This window comes from Larus michahellis, chromosome 2, assembly GCF_964199755.1.
Source record: "Larus michahellis chromosome 2, bLarMic1.1, whole genome shotgun sequence".
NCBI lineage: Eukaryota > Metazoa > Chordata > Aves > Charadriiformes > Laridae > Larus > Larus michahellis.
In genome coordinates, this window is record NC_133897.1 from 169,815,130 (window position 1) to 169,841,546 (window position 26,417).

General features: G+C 72.0%; 2 protein-coding genes across 2 annotated transcripts in view; one reads left to right on the plus strand and one right to left on the minus strand.

Annotated features, from left to right (window-relative positions):
• Positions 1-302: 302 nt before the first annotated feature.
• Positions 303-2,343, minus strand: EXOSC4 (exosome component 4). The gene is made up of 3 exons (XM_074578112.1): positions 2,074-2,343; positions 905-1,114; positions 303-788 (listed from the first exon to the last, which is right to left on the minus strand). The coding sequence occupies exons 1-3, from the start codon at positions 2,242-2,244 to the stop codon at positions 429-431; spliced, it is 741 nt and encodes a 246-aa protein (XP_074434213.1). The 5' UTR covers positions 2,245-2,343; the 3' UTR covers positions 303-428.
• A 208-nt stretch (positions 2,344-2,551) lies between these two features.
• Positions 2,552-26,417, plus strand: part of OPLAH (5-oxoprolinase, ATP-hydrolysing) — a 32,477-nt gene continuing 8,611 nt past the window's right edge. The window contains 22 exon segments of the mRNA XM_074578087.1: positions 2,552-2,920; positions 4,529-4,720; positions 6,494-6,608; positions 7,662-7,785; positions 7,909-8,104; positions 9,084-9,249; positions 10,567-10,705; positions 10,846-10,913; positions 12,221-12,498; positions 12,607-12,719; positions 13,454-13,624; positions 13,741-13,878; positions 14,856-14,994; positions 15,080-15,192; positions 17,177-17,328; positions 17,458-17,618; positions 17,712-17,813; positions 17,959-18,133; positions 20,376-20,560; positions 20,652-20,783; positions 23,574-23,708; positions 25,617-25,766. Coding sequence (XP_074434188.1) covers positions 2,732-2,920; positions 4,529-4,720; positions 6,494-6,608; positions 7,662-7,785; positions 7,909-8,104; positions 9,084-9,249; positions 10,567-10,705; positions 10,846-10,913; positions 12,221-12,498; positions 12,607-12,719; positions 13,454-13,624; positions 13,741-13,878; positions 14,856-14,994; positions 15,080-15,192; positions 17,177-17,328; positions 17,458-17,618; positions 17,712-17,813; positions 17,959-18,133; positions 20,376-20,560; positions 20,652-20,783; positions 23,574-23,708; positions 25,617-25,766 — 3,333 coding nt within the window. The 5' untranslated portion in view covers positions 2,552-2,731.

A 26,417-nucleotide genomic window follows, 5' to 3' on the forward strand; every position in this document is an offset into this window, starting at 1 on the left:
GTGCATGGCACGGGGCACAGGATGGCATGTGGCGTGGCATGGGATGGCATGTGGCACAAGATGGCACATGGCATGGCACGTGGCATGGCACAGGGCGGTACATGGCATGGCACAGGATGGCACATGGCATGGCACAGGCTGGCACACGGCATGGCATGTGGCATGGCACAGGGCGGCACATGGCATGGCACAGGGTGCAGGATGGCACGTGGCATGGCACATGGTGGCACATGGCGTGGCATGTGGCATGGCACAGGATGGCACACGGCACAGGATGGCGCAGGGTGGCACACGGCGCAGGATGGCACACCACGGCAGACCTTTATTGCCCCGGGGCTCACAGGGGTGCCCCCCGGCGTCCCTGCCAGCCCCGTGTCCCCGCCGCCGGTGCCCGTTCTGTCTCAGGCGCTGCCGGTGCCCGTCGTGGCTCAGTCCCCGAGCGCCGCCGTCACCTCCCGCAGCCGCTGCCGCACCACGCGGTCCAGCACGGCGTGCAGCGCCCGGCACGCCTGCCCCGCCGCCTCCAGCGCCGCCTCCAGCCGCTCCTGGTGCAGCCGGGCGCTGAGCTGCAGCAGGGCCATCTGCCCCGTGGCCGGCAGCAGGGCCAGCACTAGCCGCGGGCCGCCGGCCGCCTCCTCGGGCGAGCTGAGGTCGGCCAGCGGCGTGTCCTCGGCCAGGCCGGCCGTGCTGGCGCAGACGTAGTCCCGCATGGGGATGCCGGCGTCCATCACCGCCAGCGTGGCCGCGTTGACGCCGGCGCAGTAGTTGCCGCCGTCGGCTTGTAGGATCTGGTCGGGGAGGGGGGGGCAGAGGCTTGGGTGAGAGACTCCCCCCCCCTGCCCCGGCACCCGTAGCGTGTCCCCGTGTCCCGCCACGCGTCCCCGTGTCCCCCCGCCCCGGTCACCTGGACGTAGATGTCGATCTGGGAGCGGGGGTAGAGGTGGGTGAGGATGGCGGCCTCGAAGGTCTGCTGGAGCTGCAGGGCCAGCTCGGCCGACTGCCGGTCGCCGTGGGGGGGCCGCCGCCGCCGCTCCCCCGTGCTGAAGGTGGCCAGGCTGTAGCGGCAGTGCACCAGCGCCCGGTCCGGCAGCGCCTTGCTGCGGGAGCCCCGCATCTGGGGGACGGGGGGGGGACGGCAACGGTGAGGGGGGGGGACCAGCGGGAGCAGGATGGGGAGCGGGGACGGGTAACGGGGGGTGGGGGGGGGGCACCGCAAAGGGGGGAACCAGGGAATGGGGGGGGCTGAGATGGGGAACGGGAACAGGTAATGGAGGGGGGGGGCACACACGACACAGTAATGGCAGGGGGGGCCCCGGGAACGGAGGGGGACGGCAGCAGGGGGGGGGCACCGGGAACGGGGGAGCCAGGGAATGGGGGGGGCTGAGATGGGGAACGGGAACAGGTAATGGGGGGGGGGGAACAGCAATGGCGGGGGGACAGCGGGAGCAAGATGGGGAGCGGGGACAGGTAACGGGGGGGGGCACCGGGGTGGGTGGGGGACAGTAATGGCGGGGGGGGCAACGGGAACGGAGGGGGACGGTAGCAGCGGGGGGGCACCGGGAACGGGGGAAGCAGGGAATGGGGGGGGGCACTGGAAATGGGGGAAGCAGGGAATGGGGGGGACAAGATGGGGAGCGGGAATGGGAACAGGGAACGGGGGGGGGGGGGTCACCGGGAATGGGGGGGGGCGGTAATGGCGGGGGGGGGGGGGAAGGAACCGGGAATGGGGGGGGCCGGTAATGGCGGGGGGAGGGAGGGGGAACCGGGAGACACACCAAAGAATGGGGGGGCCGAGCTGGGGGACGGTAACAGGTAACTGGGGGGGGGAAGGGGCACCAGGAACTGGGGGGGCACCGGTAACGGGTGGGGGGCGTCGGGGGAGGGGGGGGACACCGGAACCGGGGGAACGGGGGAATGGAGGGAGCGGGGGAGGAAAAACCGGGTTGGGGGGGGGGGGCCGAGACGGGGGAGACCCCGGTGGGGGGGGGGGCCCGGACCCCCGCGCTCCCGATGGATGGGGGTCCCCGGGTGGGTGCCCGGGGGCGGGAGGGCCCGGTGTCCGCCGCCGCTCACCTCGTGCGGGCCGTAGACCACGGCCAGCGCCTTGGTGTTGCCCTGCTCGATGTAGGCCGAGCCGTCGGCCTGCTCGAACACCCCCATGCGGGCCCGCACCTTGCGGAGCTCGGCGGGCCGCCGTCCGTCCGCCCGGTACCCCTCGTCCGACAGCAGCTCCGCCGCCGCCATCTTACCGGACCCACCGGCACCGGGGACTACGGCTCCCGGCGTGCACCGCGCGGGGAACACGGCTCCCGGCGTGCACCGCGCGGGGAACACGGCTCCCGGCGTGCACCGCGCGGGGGGACAAGCCGCTCCTCCCCGGGCCCCGGCCACGCCCCCGCAGAGACCACGCCCCCACCCAGACCACGCCTCCCAGGCTCAGGCCACGCCTCCCAACCCAAGGCCACGCCCCCAGCCATAGGCCACGCCTCTCAGTCGCAGGTCACGCCTCCCTCCGAGACCACGCCCCCGGCCACGCCCCCAGCGGAGCCGCCCCCCTCCCAGGCCACGCCCCCTCGGGCCGGTGCTCGCCGCTGCCCGGGCGGGAGGGTCGTTCCCGATCGCTGTCGATCCCTATCGATCGCTGTCGATCCCTATCGATCCCTATCGATCGGTGCCGCCCCCGAGCCTTCCGGTAACGTCCCGGAGCCGCCCGGTTCCCTCCGGTCCCGCCATGGCGGCGGCGGCGGCGGCGTCGTCGGACCCCCCCCGCGGGTTCCAGTTCGCCATCGATCGCGGCGGCACCTTCACCGACGTCTTCGCCCGCTGCCCCGGCGGCCGCGTCCGCGTCCTCAAGCTGCTCTCCGAGGACCCGGGGTACCGAGACGCCCCCACCGAGGGCATCCGCCGTGTCCTGGAGGAGGTGCGGCCGGAGGGACCCCCGGGACGCCCCCGGGACAGCACCGGGACCCCACCGGGACACCCCCGGGACCCCCCGGACCCTCGGGACACCCTCGGGACACCCTCCGGGGACACCCGGGACCCCGAGGACGCTATCAGGAGCCCCCCCGGGACCCCCCCAGGACAGCACCGGGACCCCTCCGGGACACCCCCGGGATAGCACCGGGAGCCCCAGGACCCTCGGGACACCCCCAGTACACCCCCAGGACCACCCCCGCCCCCCCGGGACCTGGAACCCCCGGACCCCCCGGGACCCCCCGGAACACCTCCAGGAACCCCTCTGGGACCCCCCGGGACACCCCCGGGACCGCCGGGACCCCCAGGACCCTCAGGACACCCCCGGAACCCCTGGGACACCCCCGGGACACCCCCAGGACCCTCCCACAGGACCCACCCCCCGGGACAGCCGAGACCCCCTGGGGCACCCCCGAGACACCACCGGGGCCCCCCGTGACACCCCTGAAACCCCCCCAGGACCCTGGGACGCCTCCCGGGACCCCCCCCCAACCCCAGGACTCCCCCCATGAGACACGCCAGGGACACCCCCAACACCCCCCGGGACCCTCCCTTGGGACCCCCGGGCTCCCCTGGGCTCCTTCCCTCAGGGGCTCCCCCCCAGGACCCTCCTGAGCCCCCCCCGAGACCCCCCTGGCCCCTCTGGGGCTCCCTCAGGGCCACCCCCCCAGGCCCCCCCCCGAGACCCTCCATCCCCCTTGGATCTCCTCCTGCGGCGCCCGTGGGACCCTCCCCACTGGCGCCCCACAGGACCCTGTCTGAGACCCCCCCCAGGACCCCCGTGCCCCAGCCCCCCCGGCCAGCCCCCCCCCGGTGCCCCCTCCCAGGGCTGGGGCAGCCCCCTCCGTCCCGGACCCCCCCCCACAGACCACTGGTGGGGTGGTGGGCTGGGGGTCCGCAGTGGGGCTGGGGGTCTGCGGTGGAGGAGGTGTGGGGCTGGGGGGGGCGGTCCATGCTGGGGCTGGGGGTCCGTGGTGGGACCATGGGGCTGGGGATCCGTGGTGGAGCTGGGGGTTCGCAGTGGGGCTGAGGGTCCGTGGTGGGACCGTGGGGGTCCATGGTGGGGCTGGGGAGGGGGGGTGTCTGTGGTGGAGCTGTGGGGCTGAGGATCTGTGGTGGGGCTGGCGGTCCATGGGGCTGGGGATCTGTGGGGGGACCATGGGGGTCTGTGGTGGGGCTGAGGTCTGTGGTGGGACCATGGGGCTGGGCGTCTGTGGGGGGACCATGGGGTGTCCCCTGTGGGGCTGAGGCCCATGGTGGGACCATGGGGCTGGGGTCTGTGGTGGGACCGTGGGGCTGGGCATCCGTGGGGGGACCATGGGGGTCTGTGGTGGGGCTGAGGTCTGTGGTGGGACCATGGGGCTGGGTGTCCGTGGGGGGACCATGGGGTGTCCCCTGTGGGGCTGGGGGCCGCAGTGGGACCGTGGGGCTGGGGTCCATGGTGGGACCATGGGGTGTCCCCCGTGGGGCTGGGGTCCATGGTGGGACCATGGGGTGTCCCCTGTGGGGCCGGGGGCCGCCGTGGGGCCGTGGGCTGAGGCGGGCGGTGCCGCAGGAGCTGGGGGTGCCGGTGCCGCGGGACGAGCCCCTGGACACCTCCGGCATCGAGTGGATCCGCATGGGCACCACGGTGGCCACCAACGCGCTGCTGGAGCGCCGGGGCGAGCGCCTGGCCCTGCTGGTCACCCGCGGCTTCCGCGACCTGCTCCACATCGGCAACCAGGCCCGGCCCCACATCTTCGACCTGGTGAGGCCCCGCGCGGTGGCAACCCCGCGGCACCCGCACCGGCGCGCGGCCCCGGGGCCCACAACACCCAGGGCCGGGGTGGCACGTCCCCGTGACCCACACCTTCTAGGGTGGAGGTGGCACGTCCCTGTGACCCACACCTTCTAGGGTGGAGGTGGCACGTCCCTGTGACCCACACCATCCACAGTTACAGTGGCACGTCCCCCTGACCCACACCTTCTAGGGTGGAGGTGGCACGTCCCCATGACCCACACCATCCACAGTTACGGTGGCACGTCCCCGTGACCCACACCATCCACAGTTACGGTGGCACGTCCCTGTGACCCACACATTCTGGGGTGGAGGTGGCGTGTCCCCGTGACCCACACCATCCACAGTTACGGTGGCACGTCCCCATGACCCACACCTTCTAGGGTGGAGGTGGCACGTCCCCGTGACCCACACTCTCCAGGATTGGGGTGGCACGTCCCTGTGACCCACATCATCCACAGTTATGGTGGCACATCCCCCTGACCCACACCTTCTAGGGTGGAGGTGGCACGTCCCCCTGACCCACACCATCCACAGTTACGGTGGCACGTCCCCGTGACCCACACATTCTGGGGTGGAGGTGGCACGTCCCCGTGACCCACACCATCCAGGGTCTTGCTGGCACATCCCCCTGACCCACACCTTCTAGGGTGGAGGTGACACGTCCCCGTGACCCACACTCTCCAGGATTGGGGTGGCACATCCCCGTGACCCACACCATCCACAGTTATGGTGGCACATCCCCCTGACCCACACATTCTAGGGCGGAGGTGGCACGTCTCTGTGACCCACACCATCCACAGTTACGGTGGCATGTCCCCGTGACCCACACCTTCTAGGGTGGAGGTGGCACGACCCCCTGACCCACACTCTCCAGGATTGGGGTGGCACGTCCCCATGACCCACACCATCCACAGTTACGGTGGCACGTCCCCGTGACCCACACATTCTGGGGTGGAGGTGGCGTGTCCCCGTGACCCACACCATCCAGGGTCTTGCTGGCACATCCCCCTGACCCACACCTTCTAGGGTGGAGGTGGCACGTCCCCGTGACCCACACTCTCCAGGATTGGGGTGGCACGTCCCCGTGACCCACACCGTCCAGGCTCAGGGTGCCATGTCCCTGTGACCCACAACATCCAGGGCTGTGGTGGCACGTCCCCGTGACCCACACCATCCACAGTTATGGTGGCACATCCCCCTGACCCACACATTCTAGGATGGAGGTGGCACGTCCTCGTGACCCACACTGTCCCGGGTGCCACGTCCTTTGTCCCGCACGCTCCGTCTCGGGCCACCCCCCGTGACCCACAACCGCCCGGACCCGGGCTGTCCCGTCCCCGTGACCGTCCCCCTCCAGCCTCGGCGTCCCCCCCACAACCCACGCCGCGCGTGCCGGGGCTGGCGCGTCCCCGTGACCGCCGTCCCCCTCGGGGCTGTCCGGGCGTCCCCGGGCCACGCCGGCACGTTGGGCCGCGCCGTGTCCTCTGCCCGCCGCGGACGTCCTTGGCGGGTGGCGGGACGTCCCCGGATCCCGTTGCCGCGTCCCGTGGGCGGCCGCTGGGCTCCGGCCACGGCCACGTGCCACCCCCTCGGGCCACGTGTCACCCCCCCCCGGCCATGTGCCACCCCCGGCCGGACGGCTGCCAGCGGCCGCGGCGGCGGTGGCCGGGGCTGTTGGGGGGGGGGTTGGGGGGCGCGGCGGTGGCCCCCCGGTGAGGTGCCCGTCCCCGTCCCCCGCAGGAGGTGGCGGTGCCCGAGGTGCTGTACGAGGAGGTGATCGAGGTGGACGAGCGGCTCATCCCCCACCAGCCCGGCTGCCGCCTGCCGGGGAGCGACACCCTCCCGCTGCTGGAAGGTGGGGACCCCCCCACACCCACCCCAACCCCGCCATGGGGCGGGGGGGCGGCGGCGGCCGCCGGGGACAGCCCGTCCCATCGGCACCTCTCGGGGGGCACCCGTCCCACCGGGACCCCCCTCGTGGGCACCCATCCCACCGGGACACCCCCCCATGGACACCCATCCCACCGGGACACCCCCCCCTTGGACACCCATCCCACCCAGGACCCCAGCAGTGGCCGTCCCACTGAGACCCCCCCAGTGGGTGCCCGTACCACCAGGACCCCCTCCCCCCCACCATGGACACCCATCCCACCGGGACCCCCCCCCATGGACACCCATCCCACTGTGCCCCCCAGCACCCCCCACCCCACCGGGACCCCCATGGGCACCCATCCCACTGGGACCCCCCCCATGGGTGCCCATCCTGCCCGGAACCCCCCAGCAGCCCCCACCCCACCAGGACCCCCCATGGACACCCATCCCACCGGGACCCCCAGCAGCCCCCACCCCACCGGGACCCCCCATGGACACCCATCCCACCGGGACCCCCAGCAGCCCCCACCCCACCGGGACCCCCCATGGGCACCCATCCCACCGGGACCCCCAGCAGCCCCCACCCCACCGGGACCCCCATGGGCACCCATCCCACCGGGACCCCCAGTAGCCCCCATCTCACCGGGACCCCCCATGGGCACCCATCCCACCGGGACACCCCCCCCATGGACACCCATCCCACCGGGACCCCCAGCAGCCCCCACCCCACCGGGACCCCCCATGGGCACCCATCCCACTGGGACCCCGCCATGGGCACCCATCCCACCGGGACCCCCAGCAGCCCCCACCCCACCGGGACCCCCATGGGCACCCATCCCACCGGGACCCCCCCCATGGGCACCCATCCCATGGGGACCCCCAGCAGCCCCCACCCCACCGGGACCCCCAGTAGCCCCCATCCCACTGGGACCCCGCCATGGGCACCCATCCCATGGGGACCCCCAGCAGCCCCCACCCCACCAGACCCGCCCCCCTCCCCCATCAATGGGTGCCCCCCCCCCCGCTGTGTCCCCAGGCTCCACGGGGACGTCTCTGCTGCTGCAGCGGCCGCTGGACCTGGGGGGGCTGCGGCAGGCGCTGGAGGGGGTCCTGGCCCGCGGCATCCGCAGCCTGGCCGTGCTGCTGCTCCACTCCTACGCGTGAGTCCGGGGCCGGGGGGGGACACACACATGGAGGGGGGGACACACACATGGAGGGGACACCCAGGCTGGGGGGCCGCGGCCGTGCCCCCGCGCCCGACGCCGTCCCCGCTGTGCCGGCAGCTGGCCGGGCCACGAGGAGCAGGTCGGGGCGCTGGCGCGGGAGCTGGGGTTCCGGCACGTCTCCCTCTCCTCGGCGGTGGCCGGCATGGTGCGAGCGGTGCCGCGCGGTTACACGGCCTGCGCCGACGCCTACCTCACCCCCTGCATCCACCGCTACCTCCAGAGCTTCCTCCGCGGCTTCCGCAACCAGCTGGAGGTGAGACGGACACCCCCGCGGGACCCCCGCGCTGGCACCCATCCCGCCGGGAACCCCCCCCCATGGGTGCCCATTCCACCGGGACCCCCGCGCTGGCACCCATCCCACCGGGAACCCCCCCCATGGGCGCCCATCTCACCAGGAGACCCCCCCATGGGCGCCCATCCCACCAGGACCCCATCCCATGGGCACCCATCCCACCAGGAGACCCCCCCATGGGCGCCCATCCCACCGGGAACCCCCCCCATGGGCGCCCATCCCACCAGGAGACCCCCCCAATAGCACCCATCCCACCAGGACCCCATCCCATGGGCACCCATCCCACCAGGAGACCCCCCCATGGGCACCCATCCCACCAGGACCCCATCCCATGGACACCCATCCCACCAGGAGACCCCCCCATGGGCACCCATCCCACCAGGACCCCATCCCATGGGCAGCCATCCCACCAGGAGACCCCCCCATGGGCGCCCATCCCACCGGGAACCCCCCCATGGGCACCCATCCCACCAGGAGACCCCCCCATGGGCACCCATCCCACCGGGACCCCCCCCATGGGCACCCATCGCACTGGGACCCCCAATAGCACCCATCCCACCAAGACCCCCCCCCCCTCCATGGACACCCATCCCACTGGGACCCCCAATAGCACCCATCCCACCAAGACCCCCCCCCCCTCCATGGACACCCATCCCACCAGGAGACCCCCCCATGGGCAGCCATCCCACTGGGACCCCCAATAGCACCCATCCCACCAAGACCCGCCCCCCCTCCATGGACACCCATCCCACCAGGACCCCATCCCATGGGCAGCCATCCCACCAGGAGACCCCCCCATGGGCGCCCATCCCACCGGGACCCCCCCGTGGGCACCCATCCCCCTGGCCCCCCAGCAGCCCCCACCCCCCCCTGCCCCGTGCCCCCCCGTGGGTGCCGGTCCCACCGTGGCCCCCTCCCCGACGCGTGCCCCCTCCCGCAGGGGGTGCCGGTGCTGTTCATGCGCTCGGACGGGGGGCTGACCCCCATGGAGCAGTTCGGGGGGGCCCGCGCCATCCTCTCGGGGCCGGCCGGGGGGGTGGTGGGCTACGCCGTCACCACCTACGGGTGCCAGGGCGGCCAGCCCGTCATCGGCTTCGACATGGGAGGTCAGCGGGGCACCCGCGGGGGGGGCGACGCGGGGGCGGGGGTCCCAGCGGGGTGGGGGTCCCGGCAGGGTGGGGGGGAATGTGCTGGGTTTGGGGGTGCCACAGTCCCCGGGGGGACGTGATTTGGGTCTGGGGGTGCCCCCGGTGCTGGGTCTGGGGGTGCCTTGGTCCCAAGAGGGGTGTGATTTGGGTCTGGGGGGGCCCCCAGTGCTGGGTCTGGGGGTGCCCGGGTCCCTGGGGTTGTGATTTGGGTCTGGGGGTGCCCCCAATGCTGTGTCTGGGGGTGCCTTGGTCCCAAGAGGGGTGTGATTTGGGTCTGGGGGTGCCCCAGTCCCCAGAGGGACATGATTTGGGTCTGGGGGTGCCCCCAGTGCTGGGTGTGGGGGTGCCCCGGTCCCCAGGGGGATGTGATTTGGGTCTGGGGGTGACCCTGGTGCTGGGTCTGGGGGTGCCCAGTCCCCGGGGGGGCGTGATTTGGGTCTGGGGGTGCTCTGGGTGCTGGGTTTGGGGGTGCCCCGGTCCCCAGGGGGACGTGATTTGGGTCTGGGGGTGCTCTGGGTGCTGTGTCTGAGGGTGCCTTGGTCCCAAGAGAGATGTGATTTGGGTCTGGGGGTGCCCCCAATGCTGTGTCTGGGGGTGCCTTGGTCCCAAGAGGGGTGTAATTTGGGTCTGGGGGTGCCCCAGTGCCCGGGGGGACGTGATTTGGGTCTGGGGGTGCTCTGGGTGCTGGTTTTGGGGGTGCCCCAGTCCCCAGGGGGACGTGATTTGGGTCTGGGGGTGTCCCTGGTGCTGGGTCTGGGGGTGCCCAGTCCCAAGAGGGGAGTGATTTGGGTCTGGGGGTGCTCTGGGTGCTGGTTTTGGGGGTGCCCCAGTGCCCGGGGGGACGTGATTTGGGTCTGGGGGTGTCCCTGGTGCTGGGTCTGGGGGTGCCCAGTCCCAAGAGGGGAGTGATTTGGGTCTGGGGGTGCTCTGGGTGCTGGTTTTGGGGGTGCCCCAGTCCCCAGGGGGATGTGATTTGGGTCTGGGGGTGCTCTGGGTGCTGGGTGTGGGGGTGCCCAGTCCCAAGAGGGGTGTGATTTGGGTCTGGGGGTGCCCCAGTCCCCGGGGGGATGTGATTTGGGTCTGGGGGTGCCCCCGGTGCTGGGTCTGGGGGTGCCCCAGTCCCCGGGGGGATGTGATTTGGGTCTGGGGGTGTCCCCGGTGCTGGGTCCGGGGGCGCCCGTGTCCCCGGGGTTGTCCCGGCGGGGTGTGGGGGGTCCTGCAGCGGGCGGCAGGTGCCGATCCACCCCCCCCCCACCACCCCCCCCCCCAAAAAAGGCACCTCGACGGACGTGAGCCGCTACGCGGGCGAGTTCGAGCACGTCTTCGAGGCCAGCACGGCCGGCGTGGCCATCCAGGCGCCCCAGCTCGACATCAACACCGTGGCGGCCGGCGGCGGCTCCCGCCTCTTCTTCAGGTGGGCTCGGACACGGGGGGGGGGGTCCCGGTCCCCGGTAACGGCGCGGGGGGGGTGTGTGGGGGGGTGGTGGTGGTGGTGGGGGGCTCGGCGACGGCACGGCCACCGGCCTCCCGCTCCCACCGGCCTCTCGCCACCAGGTCCGGGCTCTACGTGGTCGGCCCCGAGTCGGCCGGTGCCCACCCGGGTCCTGCCTGTTACCGAAAGGGTGAGTCGGGAGGGGGGGGGAACCCCCCAAAATTCACCTGCGGCCCGGACCCCCACACCCCCCCTTCCCTGGTGGGGGGACAAGCCACTGCCGGGGGGACGAGCCGTGGCCGGGGGCCACCAAGCCGTGGCCGGGGGGGCTGAGGCTGCGGGCGTGGGGACGGTGGGGTGAGGAACCTGCCGGTGGGGCGGCTTCTGGGCGGACCCCCCCCCCCCCGGCGTCCCCTCTCCCGGAGCTCACCGTCCCCCCCAGCACCCTGAGGGGACGCTGGGGACGCGGGGGTGGGTGAGGGGCAGGGAGGGGGCTGGGGAAGGGCTGGGGGCTGGAGCTGGGGGGCTGGGGACCAGCTCAGCCGGCGGCGGCCGGCGACGGCTGGAGGCCCGTGGCCAGCGCTGGTGGCCGGGAGTCGGCGCCGGGGACCCCCCCCAGGAGGTCGTGCCACCCGCCAGCGGGACGGGGCCGGGCCGGAGGGACCTCGGGAGGGTCCCCGGGGGCCAGGGCAGGGTCCTGCCGGGGGGGGAACAGCCCCAGGGACCGGGCCGGGCCGGGGGGACCCGCTGGGAACCAGCTCTGCGGGGAGACCTGGGAGTCCTGGGGGACACCAAGTTGCCCGGGGGCCGGCGACGTGCCCTCGTGGCCGACGCGGCCAACGGTCTCCTGGGGGGCACGGAGCAGAGCGTGGCCGGCAGGCGGGGGGAGGTTCATCCTCCCGCTCTGCTCTGCCCTGCCCTGGGGGGGCCACAGCTGGAGCACTGGGGCCGGTGCCGGGCCCCCCAGTTGCGGCGGGACGGGGAACTGCTGGGGAGAGTCCGGCGGGGGCCGCGAGGATGACGAGGGCCGGGAGCGTCTCTGTGCTGAGGAAGGGCCGAGGGATTTGGGTCTCTTCAGCCTGGAAAAAAGACGAGCGAGGGGGGGTCTCGTCAGCGCCGATAAACACTGCAAGGGGGGGCGGCAGCGGGACGGGGCCGGGCTCTTCCCGGTGGTGCCCGGGGCCGGGACGAGGGGCAACGGGCACAAACTGGGACACGGGAAACGCCAAAAAAAGGAGGAAAAAGGTCTTTGGGGCGAGGGCAGCAGAGAGGTGTGGGGTCTCCGTCTCTGGAGATCTTCCAAACCCGCCTGGACGCACCCAACCTGCTCCGGGTGACCCCGCTGCCGCCGGGGCTGGGACGGGGGGGTCTCTGAAGGTCCCTCCGACCCCCAAAATCCCGGGGTTCTGTGATTCCGTGAGTTCCGGCGATGGCGGCGGGCCATCCCGCGGTGCCCGCTGCGCTCACCGTGGTGTCCCCGTCCCCGTCCCGGCGCAGGGGGGCCGCTGACCGTCACCGACGCCAACCTCTGCCTGGGCCGGCTGCTCCCCGAATATTTTCCCCGCATCTTCGGGCCGGGGGAGGACCAGCCGCTGTGCCGGGAGGCGGCCGAGCGGGCGTTTGCCGACATGGCCGCCCGCATCCAGGCTTTCCAGGCCGCCACCACCGCTGACGCCGCCGACCCCCCCGAGCCCCTCACGGTGGAAGAGGTGGCCATGGGCTTCCTGCGGGTGGCCAACGAGGCCATGTGCCGGCCCATCCGCGCCCTGACGCAGGTGGGGCGGCGGGGCCGGGGAGCAGGGGGGGGGTGATGGCGGTGGCGGCGGCGCCGCCGGCGTCACCGCGGTCCGTGTGTCCCGTCCCCCCCGCCCTCTCCACAACAGGCGAGGGGCCACGACGCCGCCCGGCACGTGCTGGCGTGTTTTGGGGGCGCGGGGGGGCAGCACGCCTGCGCCATCGCCCGCGCCCTGGGCATGAGCAGGGTCTTCATCCACAAGTAGGTGCATGAAATTGGGGGGGGGGGCGATCCGCGGGGACCCCCCCTCTGCTGGTGATGCCGGACGGGGCCGGAGGGGGGTGGTGGGGGGTGGGCTGGTCACGCCGGGGGGGGGGGGGGCACCCAAAGACCCCCCCCCGGGCGGTGTCGGGGTGTTCCCGGACCCCGGGGTGGTGGGGTGGGGTTGGGGGGCTCTGGTGTCCCCCCCCGGGGAGGATGCGCTGGGTCTGGGGGTGCCCCCGGGTGCGGGGTCTGGGGGTGCCCTGGTCCCCAGGGGGGGTTCCTGGATTTGGGGGTGCCCCCGGGTGCTGGGTCTGGGGGTGCCCCTGGTTTTCTGGGTCTGGGGGTGCCCCCGGGTGCTGGGTTTTGGGGTGCCCCGGTTCCAACGGGGGTGTGCTGGGTTTGGGGGGTGTCCCTGGGTGTCGGGTCTGGGGGTGTCCCCGGGTGCCGGGTCTGGGGGTTCCCTGGTCCCCAGGGGGGGTTCCTGGATTTGGGGGTGTCCCCGGGTGCTGGATTTGGGGGTTCCCTGGTCCCCAGGGGGGGTTCCTGGATTTGGGGGTGCCCCCAGGTGCTGGGTTTTGGGGTGCCCCGGTTCCAAGGGGGATGTGCTGGGTTTTGGGGTGCCCCTGTCCCCAGGGGGGATGCGCTGGGTTTCGGGGTGCCCCCGGGTGCCGGGCGTGGTGTCGCCCCGCGGGGGGTCCCGGCGGGGTGCCGCAGGGGCGCGTGTCCCCCAGGCACAGCGGGGTGCTCTCCGCCTACGGGCTGGCGCTGGCGGACGTGGTGCACGAGGCGCAGACGCCCTGCGCCCTGCGCTACGAGGCGGCCGCCTTCGCCCGGCTGGACGCGCGCCTGGCCGCGCTGGAGCAGCAGTGCCGCCACGCGCTGCGGGCCCAGGGCTTCGCCGGGTGAGTGCCGGGGGCCAACGGCGGGGGAAACCCCGGGGGTTGAGGGTTTTTGGGGGGACCCGTCCCGTCCCCGTCCCCCCGTCGTCCCCGCTCCGCCGCTGAGGGCCGGCCCGCAGGGAGCGGATCCGCACGGAAGCGTTCCTGCACCTGCGCTACGAGGGCACCGACTGCGCCCTGATGTGCTCGGCCAAGGGCCACCCGCCCACGCCGGCCTCCTGCCGCGCCGGGGACTTCCTCGCCGCCTTCACCAGCCGGTATGGACCCCCCCCACCCACCCCCCGACCCCGCTCCCCGGCACCGCACCGCCATCCCCACCGAACCCACCCCACCGCCATCCCCGTCCCGGCACCGCTATCCCCGTCCCGGCGCCGCGATCCCCGTCCCAGTGCCATGATCCTTATCCCAGTGCCACAATCCCCATCCCGGCACTGTGATCCCCATCCCAGCACCAGGATCCCCGTCCCAGTGCCACGATCGCCAACCCAGTGCCACAATCCCCATCCCGGCACCATGATCCCCGACCCAGCACCACGATCCCAGTCCCAGTGCCACAATCCCCATCCCAGTGCCACGGTCCCCATCCCAGTGCCACAGTCCTTATCCTGGCGCCGCAGTCCCCATCCCGGCACCGTGATCCCCGTCCTGGCACTGTCATCCCTGTCCCGGCACCATGATCCCCATGCTGGCACCACGATCCCGTTCCCAGTGCCATCATCCCCAATCCTGGCACTGTATTGCCCCATCCCAGTGCCATGATCCCCATCCCGGCACTGCTATCCCTACCCCAGCACCGGGATCCCCATCCTGGCACCGGGATCCCTGATCCTGTCACCACGATCCCAATCCCGTCACCATGATCCCCATCCCAGTGCCATGATCCCCCATCCCAGCACTGTGACCCCCATCCCGTCACCGTGACCCCATTCCGTCACCATGATCCCCATCCCAGTGCCACAATCCCCCATCCCGGCACCATGACCCCCATCCTGGCACTGAGACCCCCATCCCAGTGCCACGATCTCCCATCCCGGCACCGTGACCCCCATCCCATCACCGTGATCCCCATCCCAGTGCCACGATCCCCCACCCCGGCACCGCGCTCCCTGTCCCTGCACCCTGATCCCTGATGCCGTCACCGCGATCCCCGTCCCATGGCCGCCGCGGGGTGCCGTGGGGGGGTGAGGGTGGGGGTCTCCCGGTGCCCCCCGGCAGCAGCCGGCGCCCGCTGCAGGTACCTGCAGGAGTTCGGCTTCACCATCCCCGACCGCCCCGTGGTGGTGGACGACGTGCGGGTGCGCGGCACCGGCAGCAGCGGCATCAGCTGCGAGACCCCCCTGGCCCCCAGCGGGAAACCGCCCCGCGTGGAGACGGTGAGGACGGGGGGGTCCCGGGGGGGGTCCCCAGGGGGGTGTCCCGGCGGGGGGGGGGTGACCCGCCTGGGGCTGGGTCCCGCAGGTGACGCGGTGCTACTTCGAGGAGGGGTACCTGGAGACGCCGGTGTTCCTGCTGGAGGAGCTGGCCTGCGACCACACCATCCCCGGCCCCGCCATCATCATCGACAAGAACAGGTTGGGACCCCCGGGGGGACGGGGGGGACCCCGGGGGGGCTGGGGGGGACCCTGGGGAGATGGCGGGGACCTCAGGGAGCTGGTGGGACCCCATGAAGCGATCAGGGACTCCAAGGAGCTGGTGGGGACCCCATGGGGCTGGTGGGACCCCATGAAGCCATCAGGGACTCCAAGGAGCTGGTGGGGACCCCATGGGGCTGGTGGGACCCCATGAAGCCATCAGGGACTCCAAGGAGCTGGTGGGACCCTATGGGGCTGTGGGACCCCATGGGGCTGGTGGGACCCCATGAAGCCATCAGGAACTCCAAGGAGCTGGTGGGACCCCAGGGAGCTGGTGGGGACCCTGGTGAGATGATGGGGACCCCGGTGAGATGATGGGGACCCCAGAGAGTCAGAAAGACCCCAGGGAGCTGGTGGGGACCCTGGGGAGATGGCGGGGACCTCAAAGAGCTGGTGGGGACCCCATGAAGCCATCAGGGACTCCCTGGACCTGGTGGGACCCCATGGGGCTGGTGGGACCCCGGTGAGATGATGGGGACCCCAGAGAGTCAGAAGGACCCCAGGGAGCTGGTGGAGACCCTGGGGAGATGGCGGGGACCTCAAAGAGCTGGTGGGACCCCAGGGAGCTGGTGGGGACCCCATGAAGCCATCAGGGACCCCAAGGAGCTGGTGGGACCCCAGGAAGCTGCTGGGGACCCCAATGGGATGGCAAGGATCCCAGGGAGCTGGTGGGACCCCATGGGGCTGGTGGGACCCTGAGGAGTTGCTGGGGACCCCAGTGAGTCAGAAGGACCCCAAGAAGCTGGTAGAGACCCCGAGAAGATGGTGGGGACCTCAAAGAGCTGGTGGGTCCCTCAGGAGCTGGTGGGGACCCCAAGGAACTGGTGGGACCCCAGGGAGCTAGTGGGGACCCCAATGGGATGGCAAGGACCCTGGAGAGCTGGTGGGGACCCCATGAAGCCATCAGGGACTCCAAGGAGCTGGTGGGACCCCAGCGGGCTGGTGGGGACCCTGAGGAGTTGGTGGGGACCCCGGAGAGTCAGAAGGACCCCAGGGGGCTGGCGGGACCTTGGGGAGCCAGATGGACCCCAGGGATCTGGTGGGTACCCTGATGGGCTGGCGGGACCCTGAGGAGCTGGTGGGGACCCTGATGAGATGGTGGGACCCTGGGGAACTGGTGGAACCCCGGGGAGATGGTGGGGACCCTGGGGAGCTGGTGAGATCCTGGGGAGCTGGTGGGAACCCCAGTGGGCTGGTGGGGACCCTGGTGAGATGGTGGGACCCTGGGGAACTGGTGGAACCCCGGGGAGATGGTGGGGACCCTGGGGAGCTGGTGAAATCCTGGGGAGCTGGTGGGAACCCCAGTGGGCTGGTGGGGACCCTGTGGAGATAGTGGGACCCCGGGGAGATGGTGGGGACCCTGATGAGATGGTGGGGACCCTGAGGAGCTGGTGGGACCCTGGGGAACTGGTGGGACCCTGGGGAGCCAGAAGGACCCCAGGGATCTGGTGGGACCCCGAGGAGCTGGTGGGACCCGGAGGAGCTGGTGGGGACCCTGATGAGACGGTGGGACCCTGAGGAACTGGTGGAACCCTGGGGAGCTGGTGGGGACCCTGATGAGATGGTGGGACCCTGAGGAGCTGGTGGGACCCCGGGGAACTGGTGGGACCCTGGGGAGCCAGAAGGACCCCAGGGATCTGGTGGGACCCGGAAGAGCTGGTGGGGACCCCGTGGAGCTGGTGGGGACCCTGATGAGATGGTGGGACCCTGAGGAACTGGTGGAACCCCGGGGAGATGGTGGGGACCCTGGGGAGCCGGTGAGATCCTGGGGAGCTGGTGGGGACCCCGAGGAGCTGGTGGGACCCTGGGGAACTGGTGGGACCCCGGGGAGCCAGAAGGACCCCAGGGATCTGGTGGGGCCCCGAGGAGCTGGTGGGGACCCCGTGGAGCCCCGCGCCCCTCCATCTGCCGGTGCCTCCGGCAGCACCATCGTGGTGGAGCCGGGCTGCACCGCCAGCCTCACCCCCTTGGGCGACGTCTGCATCGCGGTGGGCTCGGGCGCCCCGCGCCCCGTCAGCCCCCAGCTCGACGCCGTCCAGCTCTCCATCTTCTCCCACCGCTTCATGAGCATCGCAGGTTGGGGGCGGGGAGGGGGGGGCTGTGTGGGGCTCTGTGGGGGGGGGTGGTGGGTTGGCGTTTGGGGGGGGTCCTGAGGGTCTCCCGTGCGTGCGTGTGTGCGCGTGTGTGTGTCCCCCGGCCCCGCAGAGCAGATGGGCCGGATCCTGCAGCGGACGGCCATCTCCACCAACATCAAGGAGCGGCTGGACTTCTCCTGCGCGCTCTTCGGGCCGGACGGGGGGCTGGTCTCCAACGCCCCCCACATCCCCGTCCACCTGGGCGCCATGCAGGAGACCGTCCAGTTCCAGGTAGGGCTTGGGGCGGGTGGGTTTTGGGGTGGGTTTCGGGGACACCCTCCCCCCCCCGGGGGACCTGCTCATCCCTCCCCGGTGCCGCCTCAGATCCGCAACCTGGGTGAGGACCTGCGGGAGGGGGACGTCATCCTGAGCAACCACCCCTGCGCGGGGGGCAGCCACCTGCCCGACCTCACCGTCATCACCCCCGTGAGTGCGGGACGCCACCCCCTCCTCCCCCCCCCCCCGCCACCGCCGTGGGGTGCGGGACCCCCGTTACGGGGGGAAGAACCCACCCCAGGACACCATCTCAGCGCTGGTCGTCCCCGTGCCCGTTCCCCGGCCCCCCCTCCAGGTCTTCTGGCCGGGTGTCCCCAAGCCCGTCTTCTTCGTGGCCAGCCGCGGGCACCACGCCGACATCGGGGGCATCACCCCCGGCTCCATGCCCCCCCACTCCAAGACGCTGCAGGAGGAGGGGGCCGTCTTCGTCTCCTTCAAGCTGGTGAAGGACGGCGTCTTCCAGGAGGAGGGTGAGTCTGCGGGGGGACGGCGGGGGTCCTGGGGACACGGTGGGGACGGCGGGGACGGCGGGGATGTCTCGGGGATGGCAGGGATGGTGGGGACGTGGTGGGGACGGAGGGGACACAGTGGGGACATTGGGGTCGTCAGGGACGTGTTGGGGATGGCAGGGATGGTGGGGACGTGGTGGATGGTGGGGACGTGGTGGGGATGGAGGGGACACAGTGGGGACATTGGGGACGTCAGGGACGTGTTGGGGATGGCAAGGATGGTGGGGACGTGGTGGATGGTGGGGACGTGGTGGGGATGGAGGAAACGTGGTGGGGATGGAGGGGACACAGTGGGGACATCGGGGATGTGTTGGGGATGGCAGAGACGGTGGGGATGTGTTGGGGATGGAGGGGACATTGGGGACGTCAGGGACGTGTTGGGGATGGCAGGGATGGTGGGGACGTGGTGGATGGTGGGGACGTGGTGGGGATGGAGGGGACACAGTGGGGACATCGGGGATGTGTTGGGGATGGCAGAGATGGTGGGGACGTGGTGGGGATGGAGGGGACATTGGGGACGTCAAGGACGTGTTGGGGGTGGTGGGGATGTGGTGGATGGTGGGGACGTGGTGGGGACACAGTGGGGGCAGTGAGGACATCAAGGACGTGTTGGGGATGGCAGGGATGGTGGGGACGTGGTGGGGATGGAGGGGACACGGTGGGGATGGTGGGGACATGCTGGGGGTGGCAGGGACACTGGGGACGTGGTGGCGGTTGTGGTGACACGGTGGGGATGGTGGGACGTGGTGGGGATGGCAGGGACACAGTGGGGATGGTGGGAACCTGGTGGTGACATGGTGGGGATGGTGGGGACGTGGTGAGGACTCGGTGGGGATGGCAGGGATGTGGTGGGGATGGCGGGGACATGGTGAGGACTCGGTGGGGATGGCAGGGATGTGGTGGGGATGGCGGGGACATGGTGGGGACGTGGTGGGGACATGGTGGGGACGTGGTGGTGATGGTGGGGACATGGCGTTGATGTGGTGGGGACGCGGTGGGGATGGTGGGGATGTGGTGGGGATGGCAGGGACGTGGTGGGGACATGGTGGTGATGGTGGGGACATGGTGTGGATGGTGGGGACGCGATGGGGACGCAATGGAGATGGCAGGGACATGGTGGGGATGGCAGGAACATGGTGGTGACAGCGGGGATGTGGTGTTGATGTGGTGGGGACGGCAGGGACATGGTGTTGGTGTGGTGGGGATGGTGGGGACATGGTGGGGATGGTGGAGACGTGGTGGTGATGGTGGGGACATGGCGGGGATGTGGTGGTGATGGTGGGGACATGGCGGGGATGTGGTGGTGATGGTGGGGACGTGGTGTTGATGTGGTGGGGATGCGGTGGGGATGGTGAGGACATGGTGGGGATGGTGGGGACATGGTGTTGACGTGGTGGGGACGCGGTCGGGATGGTGGGGACATGGTGGGGATGGCGTTGATGTGGTGGGGATGGCAGGGATGTGGTGGGGACGGCAGGGACGTGGTGGGGACATGGTGGTGATGGTGGGGACATAGCGTTGACGTGGTGGGGACGCGGTCGGGATGGTGGGGACACGGTGGGGATGGCGTTGATGTGGTGGGGATGGCAGGGACGTGGTGGGGACGTGGTGGTGATGGTGGGGACATGGTGTTGATGTGGTGGGGATGCGGTGGGGATGGTGGGGACGTGGTGGTGACGGCGGGGACGTGGCGTTGATGTGGTGGGGACGTGGTGGGGATGGCAGGGACGTGGTGGGGACGTGGTGGTGACGGTGGGGATGTGGCGTTGATGTGGTGGGGACGTGGTGGGGATGGCAGGGACGTGGTGGGGACGTGGTGGTGACAGTGGGGACGTGGCGTTGATGTGGTGGGGACGTGGTGGTGATGGTGGGGACGTGGCGTTGATGTGGTGGGGACGCGGTCAGGATGGTGGGGACATGGTGGGGATGGCGTTGATGTGGTGGGGATGGCAGGGACGTGGTGGGGACGTGGTGGTGATGGTGGGGACGTGGTGGTGATGGTGGGGACATGGCGTTGACGTGGTGGGGACGTGGTGGGGATGGTGGGGACGTGGTGGGGATGGCGTTGATGTGGTGGGGATGGCAGGGACGTGGTGGGGACGTGGTGGTGACGGCGGGGACGTGGCGTTGGTGCGTTGGGGACGGCGGGGACACGGCGGGCCGGGCTCCCACGGCCCCCGCGCGTCTCACCCGTTGCCCGCAGCGGTGCGGGAGGCCCTGCTGGCGCCGGGCCGGGTGCCGGGGTGCAGCGGGAGCCGCAACCTGCCGGACAATCTCTCGGACCTGCGAGCCCAGGTGGCCGCCAACCAGAAGGGCATCCAGCTGGTCACCGAGCTCATCCGCCTCCACGGGCTGCCCGTCGTCCAGGCCTACATGGCCCACATCCAGGTGGGTGAGGACCCCCCCCCCACAGATCCATGGACCCCCCACCCCCCAGCAACCCCCCCCCCGCCCCCCACGGACACCCCCCCGCCCCCAGGCCAACGCGGAGGTGGCGGTGAGGGAGATGCTGAAGGGCTTCGCCGCCCGCTGGGGCACCGCGGTGGAGGCCGAGGACTTCATGGACGACGGCTCGCCCATCCGGCTGCGGGTGCAGGTGGACCCCCAGGAGGTGAGGGGGGGGCGGGGGGGGACACACAGGGTGCGGGAGACCCTCCCCCCACCTCAGTCCCAGGATCCCCCCCCATTCCCAGATGCTGGAGACACCCCCCTCCCGTCCCAGTATCCGCCCCCAGTCCCAGTATCCCCCCCCTGGTCCCAGGTCTCCCCCCAGTCCCAGTATCCCCCCCCAAGTCCCAGTATTCCCCCCCCTGGTCCCAGTATCCCCCCCCACTCCCAGTATCCCCCCCCCGGTCCCAGTATCCCCCCAGTCCCAGTATCCCCCCCCAGTCCCAGTATCCCCCCACCGGTCCCAGGTCTCCCCCCAGTCCCAGTATCCCCCCGAGTCCCAGTATCCCCCCCCGGTCCCAGTACCCCCCTGCCCTGCTCCCAGTACCCCCCCCGTCCCCAGTATCCCCCCCTGGCCACCAGTACCACACCCCCCTCCCCTGCTCCCAGTACCCCCTCTAGTCCCCAGTATCCCCCCCGGTTCCAGTACCCCCCTGCCCCACTCCCAGTCGGTTCCAGTACCCCACCGCCCCGCTCCCAGTATCCCCCCCGTCCCCAGTATCCCCCCCTGGCCCCCAGTACCACCCCCCCCTCCCCTGTTCCCAGTATCCCCCCCAGTCCCAGTATCCCCCCCCTGCTCCCAGTATACCCCCTGTCCCCAGTATCCCCCCCTGGTCCCAGTACCCCCCTGCCCCACTCCCAGTATCCCCCCCGGCCCCCAGTACCACCCCCCCTTCCCTGGTCCCAGTATCCCCCCCAGTCCCCAGTATCCCCCCCCGGCCCCCAGTACCCCCCCGCCCCACTCCTAGTATCCCCCCCGGCCCCCAGTACCACCCCCCCTCCCCTGGTCCCAGTATCCCCCCCCGCCCCAGCTCCCAGTACCCCCCCCCCGCTCCCAGTAACCCCCCCTGGCCCCAGTATCCCCCCCCGGCCCCCAGTACCACCCCCCCTTCCCTGGTCCCAGTATCCCCCCGAGTCCCAGTATCCCCCCCGGTTCCAGTACCCCCCCGCCCTGCTCCCAGTATCCCCCCTGCTCCCCAGTATCCCCCCCTGGCCGCCAGTACCACCCCCCCCTCCCCTGGTCCCAGTATCCCCCCCAGTCCCAGTATCCCCCCCCTGCTCCCAGTAACCCCCCCCGTCCCAAGTATGCCCCCCTGGCCCCCAGTACCACCCCCCCTCCCCTGGTCCCAGCATCCCCCCTAGTCCCAGTATCCCCCCCCGGTTCCAGTACCCCCCCCCCCGCTCCCAGTATCCCCCCCGGCCCCAGTTTCCCCCCCTGGCCCCCAGTACCATCCCCCCTCCCCTGCTCCCAGTAACCCCCCCGTCCCCAGTATACCCCCCCGGCCCCCAGTACCACCCCCCCTCCCCCGGTCCCAGTATCCCCCCCAGTCCCAGTATCCCCCCCCCTGCTCCCAGTATCCCCCCCTGCTCCCCAGTATCCCCCCCTGGCCCCCAGTACCACCCCCCCCTCCCCTGGTCCCAGTATCCCCCCTAGTCCCAGTATCCCCCCGCCCTGCTCCCAGTAACCCCCCCCATCCCCAGTATCCCCCCCGGCCCCCAGTACCATCCACTCCCCCAGTCCCAGTATCCCCCCCTGGTCCCAGTACCCCCCCGCCCCACTCCCACTATCCGCCCTGTCCCCAGTATCCCCCCCTGGTCCCAGTACCGCCCCCCGCCCCGCTCCCAGTCGGTTCCCGTATCCCCCCACCCCACTCCCAGTATCCCCTCCCCCGGCCCCCAGTACCACCCCCCTCCCCCAGTCCCAGTATCCCCCCCGTTCCCAGTATCCCCCCCCGGCCCCCAGTACCACCCCCCCTCCCCTGGTCCCAGTACCTCCCCTGGTCCCAGTACCCCCCCCAGTCCCAATATCCCCCCCCCGCTCCCAGTAACCCCCCCCGGCCCCAGTATCCCCCCCCGGCCCCCAGTACCATCCACTCCCCCGGTCCCAGTATCCCCCCCTGGTCCCAGTACCCCCCCGCCCCACTCCCACTATCCGCCCTGTCCCCAGTATCCCCCCCTGGTCCCAGTACCGCCCCCCGCCCCGCTCCCAGTCGGTTCCCGTATCCCCCCACCCCACTCCCAGTATCCCCTCCCCCGGCCCCCAGTACCACCCCCCCTCCCCCGGTCCCAGTATCCCCCCAGTCCCAGTATCCCCGCCCCTGGTCCCAGTATCCCCCCCCAGTCCCCAGTATCCCCCCCCGGCCTCCAGTACCACCCTCCCCCCCACTCCCAGTATCCCCCCCCAGCTCCCAGTACCCCCCCCCCCCGCTCCCAGTATCCCCCCCAGTCCCAGTACCCCCCCCGGCCCCCAGTACCACCCCCGCTCCCCCGGTCCCAGTATCCCCCCCTGGTCCCAGTACCCCCCCCCGCCCCGCTCCCAGTCGGTTCCCGTATCCCCCCACCCCACTCCCAGTATCCCCTCCCCCGGCCCCCAGTACCACCCCCCCTCCCCCGGTCCCAGTATCCCCCCAGTCCCAGTATCCACCCCCCTGCTCCCAGTATCCCCCCCAGTCCCCAGTATCCCCCCCCGGCCCCCAGTACCACCCTCCCCCCCACTCCCAGTATCCCCCCCCAGCTCCCAGTACCCCCCCCCCCGGTCCCAGTATCCCCCCCAGTCCCAGTATCCTCCCCCCACTCCCGGTATCCCCCCCAGTCCCAGTACCCCCCCTGGCCCCCAGTACCACCCCCGCTCCCCCGCTCCCAGTATCCCCCCAGCCCCCGCGGTGGGTTGGGGGGGTTCCCGGCGGGGGGGTGTCGCGGTGCCACCCCCGGGTGTGTGTGTCCCCCCCCCCAGGGCAGCGCCGTGTTCGACTTCTCGGGCTCGGGCCCGGAGGTGTACGGGAACTGCAACGCGCCCCGCGCCATCACGCTCTCGGCCCTCATCTACTGCCTGCGCTGCCTGGTGGGGCAGGACATCCCCCTCAACCAGGTGCGGCCCCCCCGGGGCCCCCCCACCGCCCCCCCGCCTGGGGAACCCCCCCGGGGGGCAACCCCGGCCTGGGGCACCCCCTGCGCCTGGGGGACCCCCTGGATGTGGGACCCCCCCGGCTGTGGGACCCCTTGGGATGTGATGTGGGACCCCCCCCAGATGTGGGACCCCCCCTCGCCATGGGTGAACCCTGGGATGGGGGACCCCCCCAGATGTGGGACCCCCCTGGATGTGGGACCCCCCCGGATGGGTGAACCCCGGGCTGGGGGACCCCCCAGATGTGGGACCCCTTGGGATGTGGGACCCCCTGGATGTGGGACCCCCCCCGGATGGGTGAACCCCGGGCTGGGGGACCCCCAGATGTGGGACCCCTTGGGATGTGGGACCCCCCCCAGATGTGGGACCCCCCCCGGATGGGTGAACCCCGGGCTGGGGGACCCCCCAGATGTGGGACCCCTTGGGATGTGGGACCCCCCTGGATGTGGGACCCCCCCTCGCCATGGGTGAACCCTGGGCTGGGGGACCCCCCAGATGTGGGACCCCTTGGGATGTGGGACCCCCCCCAGATGTGGGACCCCCCCCGGATGGGTGAACCCCGGGCTGGGGGACCCCCCAGATGTGGGACCCCTTGGGATGTGGGACCCCCCTGGATGTGGGACCCCTTGGGATGTGGGACCCCCCCCAGATGTGGGACCCCCCTGGATGTGGGACCCCCCCTCGCCATGGGTGAACCCTGGGATGGGGGACCCCCAGATGTGGGACCCCTTGGGATGTGGGACCCCCCCAGATGTGGGACCCCCCCAGATGTGGGACCCCCTGGATGTGGGACCCCCTGGATGGGGGACCCCCTGGCTGTGGGACCCCTTGGGATGTGGGACCCCCCCCAGATGTGGGACCCCCCTGGATGTGGGACTCCCCCCTGCCATGGGTGAACCCCGGCCTGGGGGACCCCCTGGATGGGGGACCCCTGGGGATGTGGGACCCCCCCACTGATGAACCCCCCCGGCTGTGGGACCACCCCCCCGGCTGTGGGAGTCGTTCCCCTGGGGTGGCGGGTGTCTGGGACCCTGATCTTCCAGGGTGGGGGGGTCCTGGGACCCCCATCCTCTTCAGTGGGGGGGTCCCGAGACCCTGTTCCCATGGGCTGGGGGGGTCCTGGGCCCCCGATCCCCTGGGGTGGGGGGTGGGGGGGTCCTGGGACCCTGATCCCTTGGGTGGGGGGGTCCCAGGACCCTAATACCCTGTGCTGGGGGGGTCCTGGGACCCCCATCCCCTTGGGTGGGGGGTGTCTGGGATTGTGTTCCCCTGGGGTGGAGGCCGGGGGGGTCCCGGGACCCCAATCCCTTGGGTGGGGGGGTCCTGAGACCCTGTTCCCTTGTGCTGGGGGGGGTCCCAGGACCCCAATCCCTTGGGTGGGGGGGTGTGTGTGCGGAGACCCTCTTGCCTTGTGCTGGGGGGGGGTCCCAGGACCCCAATCCCTTTTGGGGGGGGGGCGGTCCTGAGACCCTGTTCCCTTGTGCTGGGGGGGTCCTGGGACCCCAATCCCTTGAGGGGGGGGTCCTGAGACCCTGTTCCCTTGTCCTGGGGGGGGTCCTGGGACACCAATCCCTTGGGTGGGGGGGTCCTGAGACCCTGTTCCCTTGTGCTGGGGGGTCCTGGGACCCCAATCCATTGAGGGGGGGGTCCTGAGACCCTGTTCCCCTGGGCTGGGGGGTCCTGGGACCCCTGGGGGTCTCGGGGTGCCCCCCCCCCCCCCCGGGGGGCAGAGGAGCCATGGGTCGAAGCTGCCGGGGGGGGGGTGGGGGGCGTCCATGGGGCAGCGGCTGCCCCCCAGCCCCCAGGGTGTGGGGCAGGAGCCGGGGAGGGGGTGTGGGGGGGTGTCTGACAGCCGGGGTGTCCCCCCCCCAGGGCTGCCTGGCCCCCGTGCGGGTGGTCATCCCCAAGGGCTCCATCCTGGACCCCTCGCCCGAGGCCGCCGTGGTGGGGGGCAACGTCCTGACCTCCCAGCGCGTGGTGGACGTCATCCTGCGGGCCTTCGGCGTCTGCGCCGCCTCCCAGGTGGGCTCCTGGGGGGCACGGCCACGGGGGGGGGGGGGTCCGGGGGTGCCAGGGGTCTGGGGTGCCAGGCCTTGGGGGTCCTGGGGGTCCCAGGGGTTCAGGGTGCTGAGGGTTGGGGGTCCTGGGGGTCCTGGGGGTCTGGGGTGCTGGGGGTCAGGGGTCCTGGGGGTCCCAGGGGTCCAGAGTGACAGGGCTTGGGGGTCCTGGGGGTCCTGGGGGTCCTGGGGGTCCCAGGGGTTGGGGGTCCTGGGGGTCTCAGGGGTCTGGGGTGCCGGGGGTCTGGGGTCCTGGGGGTCCCAGGGGTGCAGGGTACCAGGGGCTGGGGGTCCTGGGGGTTCCAGGGGTCCAGAGTGCTCGTAGTTGGGGGTCCCAGGGGTCCAGGGTGCTGAGGGTTGGGGGTCCTGGGGGTCTCAGGGGTCCGGGGTGCCGGGGGTTAGGGGTCCTGGGAGTCCCAGGGGTCCAGAGTGACAGGGGTTGGGGGTCCCGAGGGTCCTGGGGGTCCCAGGGGTTGGGGGTCCTGGGAGTCTCAGGGATCCGAGGTGATGGGGGTCAGGGGTCCTGGGGGTCCCAAGGGGTCCGGGGTGCTGGGGGTCAGGGGTTCTGGGGGTCCCAAGGGGTCCAGGGTGCTGAGGGTTGGGGGTCCTGGGGGTC